The sequence below is a fragment of the Strix uralensis genome, chromosome 4, assembly GCF_047716275.1.
Source record: "Strix uralensis isolate ZFMK-TIS-50842 chromosome 4, bStrUra1, whole genome shotgun sequence".
NCBI lineage: Eukaryota > Metazoa > Chordata > Aves > Strigiformes > Strigidae > Strix > Strix uralensis.
The window spans coordinates 36836893-36853274 of record NC_133975.1 but is presented as its reverse complement, the minus strand read 5'-3'; the positions used below and the strand labels follow the sequence as shown (position 1 = coordinate 36853274).

The 16382-nt window shown below is 38.6% G+C and overlaps 1 protein-coding gene across 1 annotated transcript in view; it reads right to left on the bottom strand.

Annotated features, from left to right (window-relative positions):
• Positions 1–146: 146 nt before the first annotated feature.
• Positions 147–16382, bottom strand: part of ACSL1 (acyl-CoA synthetase long chain family member 1) — a 40891-nt gene continuing 24655 nt past the window's right edge. The window contains exons 8-21 of the mRNA XM_074866390.1: positions 15567–15599; positions 15338–15389; positions 14469–14542; positions 13469–13546; positions 11014–11148; positions 9272–9406; positions 8436–8531; positions 7356–7428; positions 6589–6677; positions 3266–3382; positions 2765–2908; positions 2173–2274; positions 2023–2094; positions 147–1833 (exon numbers count right to left, since the gene is read on the bottom strand). Coding sequence (XP_074722491.1) covers positions 1693–1833; positions 2023–2094; positions 2173–2274; positions 2765–2908; positions 3266–3382; positions 6589–6677; positions 7356–7428; positions 8436–8531; positions 9272–9406; positions 11014–11148; positions 13469–13546; positions 14469–14542; positions 15338–15389; positions 15567–15599 — 1341 coding nt within the window. The 3' untranslated portion in view covers positions 147–1692. The remainder of the gene's footprint in view (positions 1834–2022; positions 2095–2172; positions 2275–2764; positions 2909–3265; positions 3383–6588; positions 6678–7355; positions 7429–8435; positions 8532–9271; positions 9407–11013; positions 11149–13468; positions 13547–14468; positions 14543–15337; positions 15390–15566; positions 15600–16382) is intronic.

Here is a 16382-nt window from a genome sequence, read left to right as displayed (position 1 = left end):
GAAAGTTACCTTCCAAAAGTAAAGTGTCAACAACCAGAATTTATCCTTTATGTTTGTAGCAGTGGAGTTTTACAGCTTGTCAGTTACCAAATAACACCTGGGCTTGTTAGCAGCATCTTTCCTTGATAAACAAACACTTCACTGAGTTGAAATGCAGAAATATTTATTTTGGTTTCCTTCATTGGTTTTGAAAATTGTTTTGGTTTTATAAAACATAGAAATAGCCAACACTAAGCAAACATTTGAATTCCAATGTAACAAACCACTGCTCTAACAGTTGACTTGGATTTGTGTACCTTAATTGCACACATGTATGAAATTATGCTACAGAGTAGTGCATTACAGTCACACACAAATCTTAGTGCAAACCTTGTTGTGCTTGTATTTTACATATATCCATGTTTTCAAAAACAGCAATGAATGCTAATGCAAAACCAACTCTGTTAAGGATAGCAAAAGACTTATGCTGTAATAAGGCTGATTTCTGCTGATTTCTCAAACAAAAGGTAACTAGTTATTTTGTAATTTATCCAGGAATTCGGCTTTTATCCCTGAACAAATACCTATCCTGTGCCAACACACTGATCTGTTGACATATATAAATACTTCCATTGCTGCAAAGCATCAGGCAAAAACATTCTACCTGACCTATTTTGCTATTCAGTGAAGAACTCAGTGGCTCATACATAAAGCACAGAAAACTGAGAGGTTATGTCAGAAGCTCTTCTGCTTATAGAGGACCTGGCACATTTTAAAAAATGCATTTTAAATACACATTCATTATAGGGAAACAAGTGGCTAGTACAGGTGCAATGTTTACCTGACTGTTAGCATAGCCCAGCCTCCTGAATGGTTTTGGTTTTAGGTCTCTAGTGTTCTTGCCAGAGTTAGGATCTGTTCATTTACAGAGCTGGCACCACTCTGGAATGGTGTTAATGTAGCAAAGGCTACACTTGCTGAACATTAACTGCATCCACACTTCCACTGCAGAACCACCTTATGGAGACTTACTCTGAGGAACTTTTATTCATCAGTCTCCTTTGTGTGGAGTTCTGACTTCTACCTTATAGAAGTACATCTCTGAACTGGCTGCAGATACAGAAGGGAGAAAAAAACTCAGATGCCTTGCCCCAGTTAATATTAGGACTAATGCAAGATGTGATACCAGCTATACAACTGTAAGGGTTGGGTTGTTTTTTATTTTTGTGGTTGGTTGGGGGGGGTTCGGGGGGTGGTGGTGGTGTTGGTATGGGGTTTTTTTTTTAACAGATTAAATAATCCTTCTGAGGATGCAAGATACTTAGAGGCATTTTCAAACCTGCCAAATCCTTTGTGGAATTGACAACTGCAGAAATACACTGCAGACAGCAAACATGCTGACAATAAGAAAACCTTAGCTCCTTGTTGAAGGAGAGTCCCATTTTTGGCCAAGGAAGTCTTAAATAACTTACATATAGTTCCATTTATAGTTAAGGCTCTTTTTGGAAATTGTAGGTCACCATAAAAACAGTATGCAACACAACTTGACAGTAAGGCAGTGTTCCATTTCTTCAGTGTTCCTATGGCAAGTACCCATTTTTGTACAAGTTAATGATTGCACAGTTTCCTTCCCTATGTTTGCTGTAGTCAAATTACAGATATGAAGGCCAACAGTAGACATCAGACGTGTGCCACTTTCCTCATTCCATTCAGTTACATTTTGGCATTAGCATAGAGTTCATCTATCTGTGACTGGAAATATTTTCGCAGTTCTGGTCTCTTCGCCTTCAGTGTTGGTGTCAGCAGGCCGTTTTCAATAGAAAACATTTCAGTGTGCATGACAATGTCTTTGACCTGGAAAGTAAACAGTTACTAGCCAAACTGCACTCCTTGAAATAGACAAGGCTATTAAAAAAACTGCCCAGACATCATAAAGCTCATCACTTAAATTTTCCAGATATAAGTTAAAAGCAGTTCTGGAGAGTCAGATTATACTGGTGTTTAGAAGTTTAAAGAATTGTTCGGTTCTCACAAGTATCTTACCTGTTCAAATGACTTTAAACCAGATTCTTTCCCAATCATCACCATGTCTTCCAGGATGTGTTTTTTGAGGTCCTGTGGATACAGGAATACATTGTATAGCTTGAAAGAGTTGATGCAGAAGAACTAACTGTTTAGTTAGATATGACTCACCTTGTTTCTGCATAGCTCTTCATAGGAGCCTTCAAATCCCTTTTTCTTGGCCCAGCTGCGCAAAGTCTCAGGATCAGGTACCACAACAGCTACTAAGAAGGCCTAAAAAGGAATTTTTGTCAAGCTTTTTTTTTTCCTTTTAAAGTCAACACTTTAGTTCCTACACATTTCTTACTAGTCAGCGTTAGTTTTTGGACAGCATTTCTGATCCTGCTGCTTTCTGCAACTTGACCAGAGTGCAGTTCAGAAGCTTGCGCTTAAGAGAATTACTCTTGTTAACAACCACATTTCAATTTACACTTGTAAAAACCTGGACATCTTCGTTTGGGTGGTTTTTATTTTTCCTGCACACTGTTAGCAACTTAGTCATTAATACTCAAATTAATTCAGCTCCACTACCTGGTCTGAAACTAAATCCAGAAACATGCTATATAACTGCTGGAGTCAAAAAGTACATTCAGAACCGAAGTGTGTAGTGTTAAAAAGTTTAAGATTTCAGTCCCGAAGTTTGGGGTGAGGGGAGGGAGGAAAGGAAGACTTTCCTGCAGTCTCTTCTTGCATTCATTTTTAAAATTACCTGAAGAATGCTTACCTGCAAGCTCTCTCCATGGACAAACACCTGAGCAAGTGCTTCACATCTCAAATACACATTTTCTATTTTCTCTGGTGCAATGTACTCTCCCTGGGCTAGTTTAAATATGTGTTTTTTCCGGTCAATGATCTTCAATGTACCATTCTGTTGGCAGAAATAACTTTCACTGAGAAGAGGCACTTCAAGTGAAAAACCAATCTCCACAGCTTAAGCATGCAACACTGGTACAGTAAAATAGTGCTAGAGCCAGAGTACTGTCAAACTAATATAAGAAGGAAACAGGCTCTGCACCCATCCAACCTAAACTAGGGAAAGCCCCAGACACTGCTCATACTTCAGCCCCAGGCACACAGATTTATCTACAACAGTAATTACCCTCCTCCTAAAATTACTCATCTTTCACCTAATTCATTGTGTTTAATACAAAATATTTTATATTTTATTTAATAAATTACTGCTAATAACTACAGAAGTACATTTCAGCTATGTAAGTTAACTTACTGGTAGCCATTTCCCAATATCTCCTGTATGAAGCCAGCCATCTTTGTCCAGAGCTTCTGCTGTTTTTTCTGGATCTTTCAAATAGCCACGAAATACATTTGGCCCTTTTACACACACCTGAAAACAACCATTTGTTAATGTATGCTACCATGAAGGGAAGTTAAACACCCTTTGCAATAAATGCTTCTCCAGTTGTTCTCAATAACCCCCACTAAAAATACAAAATGAAGTTTATGCGTGAGTACAGAAATCTCTACTCATGGTTTCTGGAGACCTAACGTTTTCCATTGGTATAAAGTATACCAAGAAGCAATTGGGAAGCATCTGTCTCTTCTAGTCCAACAGCAGTGTTCCTACCTGCTAATGGAATAACCTGAATTTATCAGAGAAAATTTATTTCTATTTATCTGAAGAAATTCTGCTGGATCCAGAAATATTACCCCTCAGCCTGGCAACATGTTTGTTTCAGCTTCAGTAAGAAGCAGGGGCATTGTGCTAAAACTAGTGATGAAAAAGCTGTTTATCAAATAAATTACATGTTTGTTATGCAAAAGTGAACCAGTTAATAGCTTAGGGCTTAGAGCACTCAAGACTTCTCTATAAAGGAAACCTGCAATTTCTTTAAACTAAAGGTTGTGTGGATTTGTGTACCAAGTAGGAAACCAAGAACAACTTCTCTGGATAAAACTGGATACACGGACATTATGAGGATCAAAAAACATGCTTACAAGGTATGAGAAAAGGACCAACAAGATTAAAGGTTTGGAGAGAAAGATGATGCCAGAGAATCAGGTCAGACCTTACAAAATTAAAACAATTAGTAGACTATCTGTCAGTAAGAGAACATAAAAGTAAAGCAACTAGTCAGGAACATGGAGTAGAACCTGAAGTATCCAGACATGATTCCAGATTTAAGTAATTTCTTCTCAATATAACACCAAAGGTTGTTTAAGTTTTCTTTGGTGGTGAGAGGGGAGACACACAGGACAGAACTCTTATTATTTAAGGAACAGCAGAACTATAAAATACCTCCTTAGAAGTGAGGACAGAGAGAGATAGGCAAGATAAACAATACTGAAACAAAGCTTAAAGATGCCCACTGTGCACAACTGTTGGGGAATCAGGAGTCCCAAAAGCCCTGAAAGCCCTACACAAGAGTCCTCAGAAGCAACAAAGGATTTGAGCCATCCCATCAGCTTGAGAGTGGTTTACCATGTGTGGATGACAGGAAACAATAAAAAGGGTCTGGGCAATAGTATCAGGACTCTAGAACAAATCTAGAAGAATGGGATAGAAAAATCCAGTTTTAAGTTAAGGCCAAAGGGATGATAAATATCAATAGGGGCTGATAAAATACCAGGCCAACTATTAGTCTAGGGGATTTGTACAATCCTAAAGTGGACAAGGAATTGGCTAAAGAATCTTCAGGCACTAATATCAATTCTCAGACTAGAAGAAATTACTAATGTAGTTCAAAGACCAGTTCTTGAAAAACTCATTCCAAGTATTTTCAGTGCTTACCTCAGCATAAAAATATAGGCATGCTGGTGAACCACAGATATCAGTAGGAGGGAGATCAGAGTATTAGTGATGGTTCTAATGACCTTGTAGAAACAGTACCAAACTTGTGACCAAATCAAGGTCATGTTTTAAGAACCAGTTCATTTATGCTATAAAACAGAGCTTATCTGGAAGGATACAAGTAGAGGAGAGCTGTGTCCCAGTCAAGTCAAAGGCTGACTGACAACTGTTTCATTTTCCATGACTCTAACAATCACAGGACAACAGTAGATGACAACTTTTCCCAGTAGAGACAGCAAACCATTTATCTGTATCCTGTTAACTGGCACTAAGACCTCATCTGCATATGAGCATATATAATTCTACTCACAAATTTATCCTTCTTGAACATGGATAACTGGCAAGAGTGAAAAGCAAGGTTGACAGAACAGAGAATATTGAAAGCTTACTCTCAGAGAGGACTAGGAGTATTAATCCAGCTGAAGAGCAGATAGACAATGAAGAGGACCACCTATTTTTGGCAAACAATAATGACAGCAATTCTATAGCTATGGGCTTCAGTTCTGTGAAACGAGTTACAACACTTGTTAAATTCAGAATAGCTCACACTGAGGAAGTTAGGACTGAGAGACTAAGACAGTACCTGATATATTAAGAGGCTACCACATTTATTCAGGTCCAGAGTAACTCCTAATGCAGCAAACTTTCACAGTAAGTGCAAGCAAAACATTTTTAGAAGTTTTTTAAAAACTACTTAACTGCTTCTCATTATGAAAGTTTATACACATTTCCTCTAGCAGACCAAGCTTTAAAAGCATGAACTGAAGCAGAATTGCCAATGAAGACTAAACATGGGGTCATATGCAAGACAGGAAAGAATCTTGACATTGCTCTCCACTTGCAAACAGTTACCAAGCCCAACCAAATCCTTAAGTATTTCTGGGAATTAAAGCCCAATGATTTGTCTCTAGTCTCATACAAGTTACAACCAAAACAAATAAAGATTATATATTGCTTGCAGTCACAAATTAGTTACTTGCTTAAGCCACTTTTTATTTATCCATTTCTCACCCCCCAGTTGCCCCCAAGGCCTCTTGAAAGCATATGAAAGACACTACCATTAATTTGCTTCAGGGCTCTTACTACATAGACATTTGCTCAAAACAAAGTTCAAGCTGTATATATTTTACTTGGAAAAAATATTGAAAAAGACAGTATATAGCATTACATACAAAGCTGAGTCCGCAATTTGTAGAACATACATGTTTAATTAGTGCAGGCTGTAGAAAAGAGTTTAGAAGGATGTGCAGACAGTTGTTAAATCATTAGCAGCCTTCACAGCATTTTATCTCCATTTCTCTTAACACTGTTCCAGGCACTTTAAATTACCTCATCTCACACATCACAAGCTGGGTAACAAGCTACATGAATCAGTTGTTCTCCAGTACTTGGCAGTGGGGGTTGGGGGAAGCCCTCTACTAGCATTTTACTGAAGAATAAATGCAGTACAAGATAGCTAGCTTCTCAGCTATCCCACAGCTGGAAGATGGCATGTTGGTCATACAACCATAAACACACAGTAATCTGTTATCCCACAGTAATCCGCTTTTTCTCCCCTCAATACACTATTTTCTGTTTTGCTTCTGTGAACAGTTATCTGACATTGCACGCAGGCAAGACAGGTGTCTGATTTTTAGGTTACAGGCCATGTTACTAAACTCAAACAGTTAGCTATTTCAGGAACAAAAAACATTTTCCAAGATTTCATAAGAGGCTCACATGGACCTTTTGAAATTACTTACCTCACCCTCTCCTTTGGCAGCCAAGTAATTCATTTCTTGTACATCAACCAGCTTGATGATACTGCATGGCATGGGTGCTCCAACATGACCTATTAAATACAGTAACACTTCAACAGCCTGAACTCTTTTTAAAAAGTTAGGTTCTTAAAACAACAAGCTGGTTACATGCTAAAGTAAAAAAAGATGGAAAACTCATTTCTGCTAATGTACTACACCAATACCAGTACAGTAATAGCTTAAATTTGCTGGGACTGAAACATTCTCAGATATCCCTAGAATGTTACAATCTATACCATGTACTCAGGCTTGCTTTTTCTTGTAATTAGGATGCTCTCAACGAATGCATTTAAGTAGCAGAAGTCCCACTACAGTTTCAACTATCAGTATTATTTCAGTTAGGGAGACAGAAATATAACAGCCAAGGAAAATGCAGACTGTTCCAACACTGAAAAATTCCATTTAAATTTCCAACACTGTGTTTATATACAGCAGACTCATATTCTGTAAATATTACAATGGTTGATACTATGACCTCCCCTCTCCTAAATCCACTTCAACTTACAAGGACAAAGCCTATTAAGTTTGGATTACTGAACATTCCTAGCAATTTAGCGGCAGAAACTTAAAGGGATCCCTTCAAAACTTTACTTCACTTGAAGACAGACAGAATCTTATACTTCATGATAGGTGTTAGTGAAGACTACATGTGATCAGACTCTGTAGCATCCTGAAATTTAACAAACAGGCAGACTGTTAAAACACCATACCTGCTGTCCAGTCACCAGGTAGTGACAGTGAGCATCCAGCTGTGCATTCAGTCTGTCCATAACCTTCATAGAACTAGGATGTGAAACCAGAAGATTCTTACTTTTCAACATACAGTTTCTTCATTAAAATGAAAGTAATATTTAATTATTTTTCTAGTTGTTTAAATTTGAGTTTAGCAAAATTCCCAGCATCTTCTAAAAACAGTATCACAATACACAATTTTAAGTGCCAATATTCCACCTACAGTTCCAACATTTACTCAAAGTTTCACTCAATTTCACATGCTATGTGACACCTGTATAGACCAAAACAAAAAGCAGAGGGAGTAAGAGAAAAAAACTAAGAACAGTGGCATTAGCAGTGACTTCATTCACATCATTTAAGGACAGGTTTGTCCAAGGCAGCCAGGAACAGAATCCCTATAGCCCAACACAGCTCTGTGATTACTACATACAAGACAGGTGTCCCTTTTCTGTGCAGAACGCATTGCTACACCAGCACACTACTGAAGAACTTCATGAAGTCACAGAAGCCTCACACTTTAGAGTGTTTTCATGTTTTATACCCTTGAAATTTATTTCAACCCATTTGTTCCATCCTGTGATGTTGTTATTCATATTTTACCTCAAAAAGCATATACTTTGAAGAGGCTCTGAAAATAAGTGCAACGTGTGCAGTCTGATTCTCCACAGTCTAATCTTCAACACAACACCACTACAATATCATCACATTGATTAAATTCTCTACAGTAGTTATGAATACTTCTGTAAGCGAGGCGAACCCCAGAAACTTAATCTAAGAACATTCATTATTGCTTACAGCAGCCCCCTCCGCAAAATTTTCCCTTAAGACAGTAACCAGCTGCTTACTTCAGTTATAATAAAGACTTTGGGATGAATACAGAAATCTCAATGGACTGAGAGATAAAATCTAGAAAGGAGTACCCACTTGTGTGGTCTCCAAGAAGAATGCCAGAAAGAGTTATCCATATAATCACAGACTTCTAGAAATGCTCCAACATCAAAGATGGAACTGGGTATTAGAATCTTATGTTTTACAACTAAGGCCAGGAAACTCACCTGACAGCCAAGAGCTGTTCTCAGGAAGGTCAGTACACTTGCAGATACAGGTGCTGCTCCTGTAACCATCAGCCTTACTTTTCCTCCCAAACTTGCCTACAACAGACACAAGATACTGTGGACACCAAAAGCATTTTAGAGAGATTTCCAGAGTCTTTTTCCATCCTATCCTCAGCCACTATTCACCCACAGTGCCACCCACAAATGTTAAAGATTAACGTTTAGTCTCCCATTGCAAGCTGTCTTTCTCGCAGTGTTTTTAATCTCATTAGTGGTTGGAAGAAACAGTATCTCAAACATACAGTATCTACAAAGACTATGCTGTGGTGTTGCTGCAATGCAGACTCTGCCAAAAGTCAGAAGAGCTTAAGTCACGGCCTTACAGCAATATTTATTTTTAACTGCCTTGTATCAGCTTCTCATACATCCTGAATGCTATAAAAAGCAGCCACAGCAGCACGTTGTACAACCAAAGTCAAGGCCATAGCAAGTGAGTGCCAGATATAATAGCAGGCATAACTTGCTGGTGACCAACAGTGAGGAGACAGTGGGGGCTACAGGTGGCACTGTGTCACATTTAGTATTCCTCCTTCAGAAGGACAGCGTTTGCTTTCAAAGTAGTAAGAGAATCCCCAGGCTGTTTTAGAGTAACTTCCTTAATACAGTTAGCTGATACTACTAGAACAAAGGGAGTTGAAAAAATGGAGTTAGAAATAAAGAGACAGCTTTGATTCTTATTCTGAGTAGCAAGGTAGTCTTTAATCAGTGATGAAAGCCATACCAGATTATAACCATTCATATGAAATTCAGCAATTGCAAATTTAGACTCAGCATACCTGTATTTTGCGGAAGATGACTTTATCCCAGAAACTGTTATTTCTAACTATACCACTTCTGAGTTCTGCTTCTTTCCTCTTGGAAGCAAAATCCAGCATCCATCTCTTTAATGAAGTATCTGCCTGTCCAAAAATCTATTAAGACAGATGATCTCTGGTTAGAAGCCTCACAGACTACCATTCCCTTTTTCTTACAGAAGCATGCATAGAGATTCTTAACAGTGAAAACCAAGTAAATTAAACAACCTCTTGGTAGGCATCTTAATTCTAGTAAGAAAAACTTGCAGATTTTGATTTTGGCTTCTACCTCAGTTCAAGAGATGTCCACCAAAATTAGCACTTAACTAATTCTTTCTTCCCATCATACTGTGCAATGCTGTTTCAATGTATAGTTTTTCATTAAAATTAATGAATGAAAATGGATGTTTTAATTTTCTATTCCACTATGATCAAAATTCAAATTGAGTATATAATCCTCAGCATATTCTGAGAAGCACACCACACCATCATAATATGTAAAGTAACACAGGGCTTTCTGAGGAGATGCAGGTCCCTTCAGAAACACTAAATGGAGATCTGTCTTCCATATATAAACTTGCTTTTTAGGTAATTTTTCAAACGCTCCTTCTAGTTATTCTCAGGAAGCCACAGAGCAGGCTCAACAGCAGACCACAGATTAGTATGTTCGCTTGGAAAGACCCAGCAGCTATTCAGCATTATGGCTTCCCTCTGTCACCCCAATTTCCCTCTTGTTAACTTCACATGCTAGGTTACTGCAAGGCTGGGTGAGGTTGAAACAGTGCCATAGAAGCGTGAAAGCCTCAGGGCACCACAGTTAACAAGCAAGTGGACATCATGAAAGGAGAAGAGTCCCCGGCTTTGGCTCTGCTTCTCAAATTGCAGTACCGAATGTGTGAGCAGAACAAGGGGCTATGTTTTAAGCACTACAGGCTGGTCTCAGGATTTCCTCCCCTCCAAATGGATCCGAGTTGCACTATTTGTTCCTGGGGCCAAACAGAACCTTGTATTACTTGCTGTTCCTCTAGTCTCATGATTAGAGCACTGTCCTGGCTAAGACAGCATAGACAGCTCTGCCGGTTTTTTAGCAGTCACAGGACTTACTATAGCCTTCAACTCCTCTGACTGCATCCTAAGAAGAGTCAGTCATCCATATGCAAGAGGATGATTTAAAATCTGAAGTCCAAGAAAGAATCTACTTCTGAATTCCCATCTCAGGTGTCCCTGAGCAGGCAAGCAGCAAGCACAGGAGGGACTGGGGCTGCAGACACACCTTCTCCCCAGCAGTCCCGACTGGCTGGTTTATGGTTCTCCCTGCGTACACATCCCTGCAAGCACAGGCAAATACCTGACCCTGGTTTGCAAGTTCCACTCCATGAGTCAGATGCTAAAAGCGTGGCATGCAAATGCTAAGCCTCATGTTCGTGTTGTAGACCGGACTTAAATAACTTGGTCAGAGCAAAACACTAAGTCATTAATCAAGCTAGAGAGAACCAAGTCCCCCTAGTCAGACTTTTCAACACTTGTATTTCCTGCCTGAAAGTGTTTTAATACAACCAGTACTATTCCCCACACTTTCAACTCTTTCTAAAAGAGATACACAGATTTGTTAGCATGGCAATTTAACATACCAGAGCACAACAATTACTCCTACCCTGGCAACACAAACTTCATGAAGTCTCTTAAAACCCTGCACAGGTCTAGACTTGTGCCTGTGGACTTACCTTGTCAAACATTCTGTTCAGCAGTCTTGGTACTACAGGAAATATAGTTGGCTGCAGTGTTTTTAGGTCGTCCATAAGTAGTCTGATATCCCCTTGAAAGAATCCTATCCGAGCTCCATGGCACAGAACAACACACTGTTAGAAAAAATTAAACACTCTGAAAACATGGGATGTATAATGTATTCTAGCTGTACAAGTATAACAATCCTATGCAGAGTGGACTGTGCAGGATCCACCTGAAATCCTCTCAAGCTTCTGGACTAGTTTTCTGCAGCATTCTCAGATTATAGGATGGGACTAGAAAGACCAAGTAGCAAGACATGTCTGGTGTATACAGGCCAAGGACTTTGACAGAATAAGATATAGCACAAAACCCCCTATCCAAAAGGAGCAGTTGGACAAATAAGGCAGTGCCAGTGACTCAGAGGTAGCAAGACTGAAAAGCAGAACTTCTCTATTTTAAGTATTTAACAAGCTTATTTAAAAAGTCTAGACCTTTGTTTGTTCCCTGCTATATGCTAAGAAATTCTGCATTTAAAGTCAGTACACGCTATTTGCTGGTCCAGCAGGGATTTCTGCCTTGATTTCCATTCTCTTGCACTCTGGTTTTCCTTCCTGTTTCACAGGACCAATGTGAGCAGAGGATTTATTGTTAGGTGATCAAACCACTCTTTAGAGGATTCTAGCAGAACCACTGCTTACTTCCGCATCACTTCAGACCTACACCAAGGAAGGCAGACTTAATCCTGTTGTGTTCTACATTCTCTACTAAGAGTCTAGAAGCTCCACCCCCCACACCTATTTGTTTAGGTTTAATTTATTCTTTTTAACATCTCTACTCTTCTTGGTTTTATCTATACCTACTTGGTTTTTTACTCCTGCTTCCTCCGTAACACCTCTTCCTTCATTCCCTGCCATCCATTCTTATCTTTTCTGCACGAGACATGCTGAAGTGTCACTTTTCCCCTTCACCTGTGCTTTGTCACCATCTGCTAAAAAGCAGCAAATGCATCAGTCCAGATGGACTGAGCAGTAACTGCCTTTGCTAGGTGGGAACACGTTTGTCCTGTCAAGTTCACTGACCCTCTAACTTCGGAAGCCAAAAATCAGCAAGCATCAACTTTACAACAAGGGTAGGTCTCTAAAGATAGCTTCTCGCATAGCTTGTGTTCATACCTACCCCAAACAGTAAATCTTTTCTCCTTTCTACCAAAAGTGTTCTTGTATAGAACATAGGGAGATTGAGCAAGTAATCACCTACTTTGTAAAAACCTCAAACAGCAGAAGAATACTGAGATCCCAACACTTTCTTCTCATTTTATCCTTTAGAACACAAGTTCCCATCCTGTTTCTACTGCATGATCAAGAGCAGAGCTGTTATCTACAGAGCTTGTACCTTCTGGTGCAAGACAGGCATCAGTAAAACAGACACTGAAGTATAACTGGTATCCAGGTTACCAGGAGAAAGAGTGCTGAAAGCCTAAGGGCACCTGTACACCTCAGTTAGGCTCTATTCCCAGTCTTCATAACATACATATATACACCCACATGCATATATGCATTTTTATATGTGTATATGTACACACTTTTGATAGAAAGCTCAGGATTCCCAACTGAAATCCTGAGTCCATGTGCCTTTTCACACTTGCACAGAGCCTGTTATTTCCCTACATAAATTGCGACATGACTACCTTCAACAGAAGTTTGCAATCTCAACTAAGGGAGAGGTGTTAATTCAACTTTACTAAGTACAATAATGAAATACCCATGCCTCTATATAAGAAGTTTGAGAAAATTGCACCCTTTCAGTAATGCATACCACCTAACTATGGGCTCAGGGGTCCTTAAGACTAACAGTATTAAGACAACCTGAGCCCCTTCATCCTCAAAAATGAAGCCCCAGGTTTTGGTATATGGCAAAACAAGCTATCCAGGAGAACTTCAAAGTTTGTCATTATATGGCACTAAAAGCCATTTTCATTTCCTGGAAGAGAACTCCACTGAAACAAAATCCCTTCCTTTTACTGAAGTTTCTTGGAAGCAATGGTAAGTCTAGCCAACTTAAAATTAGTTTTGTGTAAGCAAGCAGGATGCCACATTATAAATTTGTAAAGTTTGCAGACTAAAGAATGGTATGAATTCATAATGCACTGATCATACTACAGGGAATTTCTAGGCAGTGTGTGTGTGCTAAAGGATTGTCTCATGTTCTAGTACACCAGTTTATTAACCCTAGCTCTAAGGTTAATGTTTACGTTTCAGCATGAAAACCAACTGTCTAGGACTCAATGGATATTGTTTATGGGATACTGTTTTCCTGAACTTTACCTCAAGCTTTCATACACATGTGCAAGAGTCAAAAAAGGAATGGCATGTATCACTGGGATTCAAGAGACATACATTCTTTAAGAAAAGCAAGCTTCCCTATAGTTCACTACAACAAACAGATGCTTACCTCAACGATTCTCTCAAACATATGAGCCAAGGGCAGGAAAGATATCAGAACGTCATCAGAGGAAGGCATAAATGTTTTCTGAAAGTGTTAGTAAAATTTAAATTTATTCTCATTGATTCTCTATTTTGCCCAAGTTAAACACAACAATGAAATCTAGTATCTAAACTCTAGCACAGTCCTTGCTTCAGTTTTGTTTGCAATGAAGCTGCATCGTCTTTCATTAAAAAGATTACAGCAATGACTTCTAGTATGAGTAAACACACACTGAAGAAATGAGTACAGTGAGCAGATTATTACAACTTATCATTCATACAATTATGAATAGAAACAAAGTCTGATAGAAACCACAGAAAGGTCCATTATATACACTGGGAGGGACGAGGAATAAAAACAGTTAAAGTAGTATGCCTTAGGGTTTTTTTTAAAAAAAAAATACACACTTTCATCTTAGATCAGAAAGTTTGCTTATCCAATTTACCATAAAGTTTGTATCAAAAGTACCTTACATGATCTAATTGTGAGACCAGTTGCTTAATTTAAAAAACAATTCTATATACAGAATACTTGGCAAAATAAATAAAACTGTATTTTTGATTACATCTGTCTATGTTAGAACTGTCTTAGCTAGCCTGCAGATGAACTTTAGTAATCTACTGTAAACTAAAATTAACACTGTACCACAAAAATAGAGTCATGCTGCTTCCTTGCTAATAACAAACATTATAAGCCTGTGACAGAATGTAATTTAGATCTACATCAGGATCTTTGTAACATTTTGCTTGGATCAGACCAAATTGTAAGTTTGTCAGGTTCCTGACCCTGAGAGAAGAAACCAGTAAACACTGACTTCTGACCTAGCATGGGCAGAGTGCTGTCAAGTTACATTTTCACTTGGATCTTACTAAAAGACAAGACCAAAGTTAAAGAGATTTCAGTGTTGGTTTTACTCCTGAGATTCTTCCCTTCATGGAAATCCACAATGTTAACCTTTGCAGTTTACCTCTGTAGTTTTCACAAAAGCTGAAGCATTGCTGACTATGTTTTGATGAGTGATCATAGCTCCTTTGGGATCTCCTAAGGAAGAAGCACATCAGGATGCAACAGTGAAATTTTTAGATCCTTTAAGTTACCAAGCAGTGGTAAAACTAATCTAATAGCATTTCAATCAATCAGTCCCTTCTTTGATATTAATACCTTTCTTTGCACATCAATTAAACAAAGGTAGAGAATTAGCTAACACTTTCAAGAATAGCTGGTAACAGTTAAGTAGTAAGTTTGTGCAAAGTCCTCAAATTTCATAAGGAGAGCAAATCCTTAAGAAAATGTCATGTTTCTTCGATAAGCTTCTCATTCAAAATTCAACACTTCTGTGAATATGCAGCTATCAAAACCAGACTAATTTCTGTTCTCATATCTGCTTTAAGCATACTTTGTCATTGTACTCTTCCCTTTTGCTCCCTGCCAGTGTTGGACATTAACTCGCAAATGTCAAGTGTGACATCTAGACAGTCTTTCTGTTTTGGTCTTACAGTACAGTCGCTTAGAGTTAAGCAGCAAATTTTGCTAATACAGGACAAAAAAAAGACTATGGAATAATTGAAAGTCTGAAGCAGAGCCCTTATTATAGTGGAAATACAGGTTCAGTACTTATTTCAAAGCCCACAAATGTAACACCTCCACCCTCCCAGTACTGCAAGTCTGTATTGATTAATGGGAAAAATCAAAGGGAGCCTTACCATATAACTTCCCCAGCTACTACTTGCCAAAAAGATGCAGCAGCAGGGGAGAGGCTTGAAAAAAGTAGGAGGGCTTCTGAATTACTTTTGCACATACAGGATAATAAATTCTGAATAATAAAGTGAGGTGTACCTGTCGTTCCACTGGTGAAACAGATGACTGCTAGATCTTCTGGCTTTGGAGGCTATGAGAGTTAAGAAAATATTAGTATGGTTAAGATAACAAGGAAAGAGATTTTACTGCACAAGACACTGAAATACTAATGTGACTTTTGAGCTAAGGGAAATAGGGAGATCTCCTAGTTTCATCTAGAGAATGCTATCCAGCTTCAGATTGTCACTTGAACTAGTTTCATACTTACCATAGGTTTTTGCCTGTGTGATCTTCCCAGCTCCTACAGAAAGGAGAGAAGGGGGAGTGACAGTTTAGACATGAGCATGTAACTTTTTAAGTCTACCAGACAAACATTACAAACACCATAATATTCCATTATTTAGACTGTCTGTTAAGGTATTTTAACTATTGTAGAGTAGCAAAGGCTTCAAAGGACTTCTTAAAGATATATAGAATAACTACCATGTCCTACAGGTACAAAATTAGTAACAAACTCATAGGTTTTTTTCCCAGCTAGCAAACCAGAAGTCACTCACTAGAAAAGCTCAAGGTTAAACAGTGTTATGACAAGCCATGGCCATCAGGTAATCAATCCTACTCCTCATGCAGAAGACACGTGCCACTGACAACTGTTGAATAGATGAAACAAGATTCATCTCAGTAAGCACCTCGCACCAACATCACTGCTGGTGGGAAGGAAGACTGAGCTTCCCCATGAAGGGTCATTGGTGGTTTGTTCATCTTTTATAGTGAAGAGTAGAAAGCACAAGATTCTCTCCTCCAGAACCTCTTCTTCCCTCTCCCTCCTCATGATTATACAGGCCTGACCATTAATGACATCATAGTTCTTTAGGCAGAAGAGACTGGATACCAAGAAGATCCTTTTATCATCAAGGACATAACGATTAAGAGAAAAGACTTGAAAGCCAATAATCAGTATCTATGAACTTTAACGATTCATATCAAGACCTATTACTCTCATGCCTATTTAAGACTAGAAATAATACTAGCTTAAGGACTTATGCAAATTAAAATGGACCTTTTGTTAAGTATAGATTTGGAA